At 34.5% G+C, this 9,312-nt stretch overlaps 1 protein-coding gene across 1 annotated transcript; it reads left to right on the forward strand.

Annotated features, from left to right (window-relative positions):
* Positions 1-6,719: 6,719 nt before the first annotated feature.
* On the forward strand, positions 6,720-8,000 carry LOC119831343 (protein amnionless). The gene has a single exon (XM_038354646.1). The coding sequence runs from the start codon at positions 6,720-6,722 to the stop codon at positions 7,998-8,000; it is 1,281 nt and encodes a 426-aa protein (XP_038210574.1).
* Positions 8,001-9,312: the final 1,312 nt, after the last annotated feature.

Raw genomic sequence — 9,312 nt, forward strand, 5'->3', positions numbered from 1 at the left:
AACATTGTTATGTAACATGCTTGACATATAAAATCGTAAAGGCAAAGCATCTTCATTCGTTTCATATTTCATTCATTGGTATACTACGTTAATGAAACGCGGTCAAAATATTATACTAGGTATATTATGCGTAAGATATAATAAACTTAGTGTTTACTACATCCAGATCTTTCGGGAATCTTAAAGCATTTTCGCTTGCTACAAAAGTGAGCGAGAAGCACATCACTACAGCGCCCTCTTGTTTGTTTGTGGTCTTAATTAGATTTGGGGCGTCTTGCAGGTGATGCCTAGTGTACGCAATTTTGTAATTATGGTCGAGTGCTGTTATTGCAAGACTTAATTAGTATTAAACGATTGGTTATAGTGTTTGTGAGGATGTAGGTTTTAGTTGTTGATTTTGGTTATCTTAATTGTTTTGTTTGTTTGTTTGCTTGAAAAAACTTTTCAAATATTCATTATGATGCGCTTTATAAGAAAACATGTTTTAATGGCTCATCATATTACGGTTATGGCATATAGAGGTCACCTTTTTTGTAATATTTACTTACTATCTAGTTGAAAGGAATTCTTATGAAATCATTATAGACATAAAGTATTAAATTATTATCATTGTTAATAAAGACGAAGTGAATGATTATAAGTTTGATTATTGGAAATTGTATTAGTGTTTATATATTTAATCTTTTTATTTGTTTGATTTAAGTGAGCAGCGGATAAGCATTTAGAATTGTATCAACCATTAAACAGCGAGTTTTATATTGATAAAAAACTTTTAATATTTTAAATCTGAACATGTTTTGACAGATTTGCAGTAAGGATAATTCCTACATAATGAGCTATACAAACAACTATCAACTGACTATCATTTAATCAATACTGAATACTTATTGAATTGAAGCAATTAGCGAAATAATCCACGTACCAACTGATAACTGGGAGCCAATCTGAATGGGAGCTGGCAAGGAATGTTTGCATTGAAGCATCCTCCAGTTAATTGAGCTAGTATGAATTTTTGAATTCGTTAAGTCAAGATTTGTTACGATTTCTCGCAGTCGGATTCTGATATGGTACGGTTTGATCAATTAGTTCTAAATGTAATATGGCATTGGCTATCCAGATAGTGAAAGATTCGTTATTTAGCGCTGTATTCGTTTTGATTCGGCTTCAAATAAATAGGAGTTTATCAATTGTGTTTTTTTGGCTTTGTTACCTTTGAGCTTTCGACTGGGTGAACCGATTTTGTTGATTTTTTTGTATTTGAAAGCTGGCGTCGTGTTTTAGTTTTTTGTTACAAATAATTATTCATAACATAACGTGAGCATTAGTTTACAGTTCAGGTTATTGATAATAATGTAAAATAGACAGACAATTTTCTTAAAATTTACTTTATGTAATATGTAAAGTCACGTTAGACGATGTCTAAATGGAAAATGAAAAATGTCGCTAAAGAATTTATGTTTTTTCACGGTTCTGAGAAATACTAAAAACTTTAATTCACTAAATGATTTCCAACAGTAAGACATTCTGCTTGTGGCCTAATTCGCTGTGATAGAAAACGAAATATCTTCATCAAATCAATTGTTCCAAGCTATCGGATTCGAAGATTACATGAAGTAGAAAATCTGATTTAAAATTACAATAAATCCCTTTCCCATTACGTATTATCTGAAATGAACGTAAAGAAACCAGAGTGAAATCCACAAAGTGTCCCACCGAACGGGCACCAACTTTTAACTGGCAGCTACTTTTAAATTACATTTCCAAGCGCTACAATTCAGGGCTTATCAAAGATTGGAACCCATTGAAACGAACGCAAGAGCAAAACCTCGTAAGTGAATTACACAGTCCTCGGGCGCTTTCCCTGTTTACCTTTCGAGCCCGATAGTATTCAAGCGTGAAACACCTGTCGAAAAAACGTGTTCTGATAACAATACTCCAACGTATTGCGGAGATTGGGCACGTGGAGGTCTTGGCGCCAGAAGTGTCAGCGGTGGGGACTGAGACCGGCGTAGCCTGACCCCCCAGCCGGTGGACGAGACAAATCGTATGATTCAGTTACGCTGGTCCCGTCCCCCGCCACTTGAAGGTCCTTCAAGTTCATTATTCTAATTGCTTTTTCATACGTTCAATCGCTTTACTCTTTTCGAGGGCCATCAAGTATTGCGAGCATTATGGGCGGAAATTAAATTCTTCCTTTGTCGTGTTTTGATGAGATTAAGCGCGCTCTGATTTTTTTATTGTACGCTCAATTTAGTTTTCCTGTTTTTATCTCTTATTAGAGGGAAATAATGAAGCTGTGCTGGAGCTTCTGCAAAATAATGAGACACTTTACATTAATAACTTGCTGCGCCGCGTGGTTTCACCCGCGTAAGTGCGTATCCGTATGTTATTACAGTTGTCCAGCTGTCTACGTACCAAATTTCATTACAATCGGTTCAGTAGTTTTTGCGTGAAAGAGCAACAAACACACACACATCCTTACAAACTTTCACATTTATAATATTAGAAGGATTATAGTAGGAAGCATAGGATATGTGAAGTTTTCAATTCTAGTGTTTGAAATATAAATATAAGTTGTTCTGAATAGAAAAACATAGACAACGAAAATTAAGTCGAAGGTTCGAGAATGCCTCAGTGGAATTTATATATAAAAAGCTCTGAAACGCTAAAAAATTTAATTAAGATTTTTATAATTTAACGTATAATTTATATGTATGCCCAGCATTGAAATTATATCGACCGAATTAGTTACGTCCGTTAATAAAAATCCTTTTAGCCGAAGAAATAATCTCGTTAATAAACGAATCAATTTATCTAATAAAGTAAAAGCACTAATTTCAACCCAATGGTCTATTACAGAGTTAACGATAAGGATTTAACTTTTTATGAGTAGGTTCACCCACTATGCATTACATCTATCAATATTTTATCGCTTGTTTAGATAATGTCTATTTTGTTTAATAAAATACTAAATTCCTTTTATTATGTGGCAAAAGAAATTCATGAGAATTGTATTATATTAAGCAATTGTTTCGTAGTGTAAACTCGGTTTGCATGCAAAGACTTAATAAATGTACAAAAAAAAAACGGCTTTTAATATTCATATTTTTACTGTAATTACGAACTGTGAGAATATCAAACTCACAGTAAATAATATTACTTACTTATAGCCCAAGCCTTAGAAATAGTAGTTTTCTTCATACCTGGACGTGTTATAAAAAAAAAAAAACAAATTTTAACCTTATTAAAAATATAAACTCTGACAATTTAGTTATCTTATATCTCTCTTAGAGCTCCATTTTTACTTGTAATATGAGGAGATAGAAGCCTGGATATCAACGCTCACAGTGTGTATGTTTATGACATACAAACATTTCGCACCTAGCACCAGTATGGGAGCTTTTAGCGGGCATATAAAATTTATAACGTAATTTCGTTACACTGTGTTCAGAAATGAATGCTATAATTGTTATTAAAAACTGTTGGACGTATTTAATATAATTATTCGATATATTTAATTAAAAGTAATCGGTAAACTTTACGAAAAGAGCTACATGGGTTGTGTGTTTGTAATGTGAGGCATATTGTAAAATTTTAAATTACAACAAGCTTTGCCAACGGCTCCGTACGCTTGGAATTCGAGGAAGTTCAATGGATGTCATTATACATATAAACCCTCCTCTTGAATCACGCTATCTATAAAAAACAATAAAATCTGTTGCGTCAATTTATAGATCCAACCACACAGACACACACAGAGGGTGGAAAGCGACTTTACTTTATACTATGTAGTTAAAGACAAAAGACAGAAAGAGACTAATTAAAAGAATCCACGTAAAATGTTATACAGCAAATTGATAAGACCCCGGAGCGAGCGTGGCCCAATTTGCGTCGCTGCCATTCAAAACTCGCCGCAATGCACTTGCATCGGAAAATAAATAAGGACGCGTTTCCCCAGCAGCCAGTTTGTCGTATTGCAGTTGGTTCTGTTGAAATAATTCAGTGGTGGCCGAGTTGGCGCTTCGCCAGCGTTATATCAATGTAACAGCCTACATTCAGCCGTTTTACAATCCTTGCTGGGCTTATACAATTTTCATCGCATCGTAAAATGCTTGTAGTTGTTTTAAGGGTATGAAATAACAGCAACGTAGGGATATATTATGGTGGAGACGTAGGTATGTTATAATTGTAACCATATTGTATTTCATATATTTACTGTATGTGGTCTATTCATGAGTAGTGAAACAGCCATAATTTTTAAATATACTGTACAGACAGGTATTAAATAGAGGGTTTCTTTTATACAATCGGGGGTTTTCAAAAAAAGGCCAAAACGACAATCCAAAAATCAATGCGATCTTTTAGTGACATATTTTTACACTATCTCCTGTGCATTACAGCATGAAAACGAGAACAGCTCTTCTATATTGAATCCTGAAATTTTGATCTTTTAAAACGCGTTGTCATCATACCGTAACGTTGAAAAATCCCCCTCAATAAAAGGTCTGAAATCACGGCACACGCGGCGAACCGCGCCACCAATAATTCGAACCCTTCTGAACGTCCCCACAGTTTCATAGCCCCGTAAGCTGAACACTTATTATCTACCCATCTAGCATATTGTGCGTTTCAGGCGGTTACACGAATATGAAGGTATATGGTGATGCGTTTTGTACTGTACCGCTGTTGCACGATGTCAAAGTACCTATAAACGAAATGTGTAAAACATAAAAAAGCATATTAAATATTTCGTTTATTTATATACATTCTTCTATTCAATAGATATAATACATATATTGTAAAAATATCTAGGAACTTGTGATTAAACTAATTGACGGTCATAGTTAATAATGACTGTGTTCCTTCCGATAAATAAAGATTATTATTTATTACACTATGCAGCTTATGTTACATTGTTTGTATGAATAAAAATAAAAACAAAATTATACAGAAATCTATTCTGTGTAGTTAAAACTTGGCGCTAATGGGCTGAGTATAAACATAAACAATCGCAAATTTGCTGTAAATTTGGAAAAATTGTTCTCAGATTATTTTCATTGACGTACCAATTTATAATATTCTACTAGAAAAGGTAACTATGTACTACGTAACTTCGACTTATTAGGAATAATTATTTTTAACAAAAAAATTAATCGACTTTAAATTGTCAGAGCTAGACCTAAGAACAAAATAGTGGTCCTATTTGGTAGGCATCAGCTTCTAAAAAATTATAAATATCGGATAACCCTATTAAAAAACTACGAGGTAATAAACACAAAAAAAAAACAGTCGAATTAATAACCTCCTTTTTTGAAGTCGGTTGAAAAGTAAAAAAAGTTTAATTACATGTTAGAATAATAGAAGTTTAGACGTCTTCATAAGCGTTGATATTTCCTGAAGTCATACGACTTTTTGTCGTTGCCACCTACACGTACGTTAACTCGTAGCGTTACAAAATCCACCACACAGCCGTACATTCCAAAAGGTTCTGTCTGCAATAAAATTTGCATAACTACGCGCCGTTCCACAATGCAGTCTTATTAAATTTCCACCCCAGTCATTAACGGTTTGTTCTTAACCTTATACATATAAATCATAAGGTATCAAGGAATGCCCGCTGACTTTTATGGCGTGCTCAAGACGTTGGTAATCCGGGATTCGATAACAGGGATTACCGTTAAGCCTTTGTTTATAGCACTTGTGGTACGTAATTTAGTTACTAATGTCAGATTACGTGTAATTGATAAGGATTTTTTTATGTTGGAGCATGCAAAGGGGCAGGTGGCCACCTGGTGTTAAGTTGTCACCACCGACCGTAAACACTGGTGGTTTTACAGGTGCTTTGCCGGTCTTTTAATTACAAATACGTACATTTTACTGAAGGCCTCAATGTAGTAATTATTTTGGTGTAATTTTTTATGTTTTATGAGTTGAAATTGAGGACGTTTAGAGTCATGTATTTATTACCTAATAATAATGATTTGATGTAGTTACATTGAACAAATGATTGAAGAGATATTTTGCATGTTTTTATTTAATTGTTGTGTTATTAAGAGTAAAATAATATTAAGATTTTAGATAGCAATTACGAGTATACTTTAACGAAGTTTGAGATAAAAATATTATATAAAGATTTTTACGGAACATCGTTGTTTTAAACAACTTAAATTAGCGCTTAATTCGAAAGGTCCAATTAAGAGGGAGGAAACATCAAAATTCACTTAAGTTTCAAGTAGATTTCATTAAGCTTAAAATGTAAGATAAAAGAATGAAATTGAAAATCTAGGTCGAGTCGCAAACAATTATGACTTAACTCACGGATAATGGCTGATAATATTTCTGTACGTTCATTACATTTCTACTATTTCATCGTTACTAACGATAAATATAATTACTTATTATAGCCTGATTCATATTTACACAAAATTCTTACGTTATAAACACTTTTAAAATTAGCACACTAAAGATAATTATTCATATAAAACGAAATTGGTCTGAACACGTATCTCTCTCTTAATTAACCTTTAATCTCAATATATCACGTTAACTCAAATTCTAATTGGTCAGACATCCACCCACTTTACACAAAATTGATAGCATGCGTCATCGGTATAAACAACAGTGATAAACGACCAGACATCATTTAGTATCAAATTACAATCTGTCCTCCAATTGCCCATTTGTTACACTGCATCCATTGAATTACAACACTAGCAATTATGTGTTCTGGACTCGTTGCATTTCTGTGTCTGATATCTGTTTCATTAACTGCTAAAGTCAAATGGGTACCCAATACGAATTTCAATTTAAAGCTCAACTTTAAAGACGGGAGGCTCCCGTGTCCACGCCAGACGGTCGTCTTTCCAGAAAGTCTCAATGGTATTGTTAGCATTGAAACGAAAGCAGTGGTCGGTGGTTTTGTGCTGCCGCAAGATGGTGAATTGGTTTTTGGCGATGGAGATCTACAGTTTGGATCAAGTGAAAATTCGAATTGTACTGAGACTGGCAATGTTTATTTTTTGGAGAATTCTGTCTCTTCATGGGCACAACCAGATGTGTGGAGTTCACCAAAATTCAACGAAGCTACCCCAGATGCGGAAAGAGTACCTTGTTTTGATGATACTGTTGAATTTCCTACTGGTTCCGTGTTTACAATTTCTCTTCCAGATGAACAACAAGTTGTTAGAGATATTAAGATAAATGGAGTGAGCTACGACACAAGAACGTTCATTGATTACGTACTGCATCAACGAGATCAAGCTCAGCAATTTATCTTGAATCAGTATCAAGAAACTGGTATATTTATAACAAATAAGCAGTGTAAGTCTCGAAGCGGTTGTCCATGCCAAGTGAATGTAATGAGAATCGATTGTAGTGCAAAAATTTGTTCGGTACCGACATGTATAGATCCTATCCAACCTGTAGGTCACTGTTGTAAGATATGTGGAGGAGTAATATCGTTCGATGTTGATCAAAGTTTTGACCTTATGACATTTAAGGAACTTGTAGAAGCAGTCATAGAAGGGTACGGTAACGAAGATTTAGTATATCATATTGGAAAAATTGAAAATAAAATACAGTTGGTTGTTGTTAATAAAGGTGAATACACTGGAACAAGCGCTGAAGTTGTCAATGATGTTAATAATCGAATGCAAAGACATTGGGTACAGGGTGTTAAAGAAGCTGCTATCAGCGGCTCGCCTTTATACAAATATGGATTAGGAGGAAAGATATTTGTATCAATGTTTTTCGCTGTAGTGCTGGTGATGGGTGGAGTGTATGCGTATTATTATAAATTGCCTGAAATAAGATTACCTATTGATATTGCCGGAAGACCAGGAATGTTGTCAAGGTATCAACGGAGAACAGATAGCGTCGTATCTCTCACCCGGCGGGACTCAGTAATAACTACGCGATCTGGAATTAGTACTGCGTTTAGAAACCCTATGTATGACTCAAAGCGAGGGCGAGTTGTGGTGGAAGCGACTGCAGACGATTAGAGTAAAGAATGTCATTACCTTTACTGTACTGTATTTTCTATTATAAATGAAACTATTGTTATACTTGTGTGCTATGTGTGTGTATATATGACCCATTTCTTTTTCCTTACCCTTCCCAGTCCATTTCTTCGTTCCTGACGCTTTTCATTTTTTTTCCTTTATCAGTTAAAAGTGGGAAATGCTTTTACAGAATGGCTGAAACTCTGCAAATGTTTATGTGCACTGATAGTCGCTTACGATCAGGTGAACTACCATCTTTTAGTTACCTGCTGTAATATAGAAAAATGATTCATGGCATTTTATTAAATCGTGCTTATTTAGTGGTATAACTATTGCATTTCAAAGACTTAATGTCTGTTAAATATATCATGAATCACATATACTTTCATATAAATGCGTCATGTGTAAGTGTTTATAAGTCGCTTACTACTTAGCAATAATAACTACATCTGTACTGTATCTCCAAATGCCAATTTAACTTCTAAATCTAGTTGAATAGCGATTAAATTACAACGATAGCGAACTTCGTTGAATATTATTTATGAAATGAGAAGTAACTCGATACTCGGCAGTCAAACGCTTGACTCAGCCATTTGCAAGTGAGCCCTTTGAATTTGAACCCAATCAATAGTATTGGGTTTCTTGGAAACAACTCAAAAGACTCAACTGTCATGGGCCTCGTTAATCATCTTCGGTATTGCTGGTACGACAAATTAGAGTGCTGTATGCGGCTAGCAAAATTTCATATAACCTGGCACTTGCTAAGATAAGAGACTAGCTACGCCCCGCGTAAGTCCGTATCCCGTAGGAATATCGGGATAAAAAGTTGCCTATATGTTATTCCAGTTGTCCAGCTGTCTACGTACCAAATTTCATTGCAATCGGTTCAGTAGTTTTTGCGTGATAGAGTAACAAACATACACACATCCTTACAAACTTTCGCATTTATAATATTAGTAGGATATGCCAAAAGGAACAAGTCGGTGCCAGCTAAGTCTAATGGTAGTAGATACGAGACAACCTCCTTACTATATAGTATCATTAGTACTTACTACACACCTATCTTTTGCCAACTTGACTTGGTTGGCACCGACTTCAAATAAATGAGAGTTGAGATTGAGTTGAGAACGCTTGTAGTAATTATAATAACTTATTTTTCGCTTTTCAGTGGCTTTGAAGTCGATTTAATTTTTGTCATTAATTATGTAAGTTCATTTCCCTATCAAGGTATTACGACACCTTGATATTGTAGTGGAGCCTATTGTATTTAAAGATACACGCATAAACGATAGTGTTCGAATTTTAAACATTC

The sequence above is a fragment of the Zerene cesonia genome, chromosome 13 (assembly GCF_012273895.1).
Source record: "Zerene cesonia ecotype Mississippi chromosome 13, Zerene_cesonia_1.1, whole genome shotgun sequence".
NCBI lineage: Eukaryota > Metazoa > Arthropoda > Insecta > Lepidoptera > Pieridae > Zerene > Zerene cesonia.

Excerpts from the sequence above, each read along its gene's own strand:
- LOC119831343 (XM_038354646.1), top strand. The coding sequence starts at position 6,720 with ATGTGTTCTGGACTCGTTGCATTTCTGTGTCTGATATCTGTTTCATTA.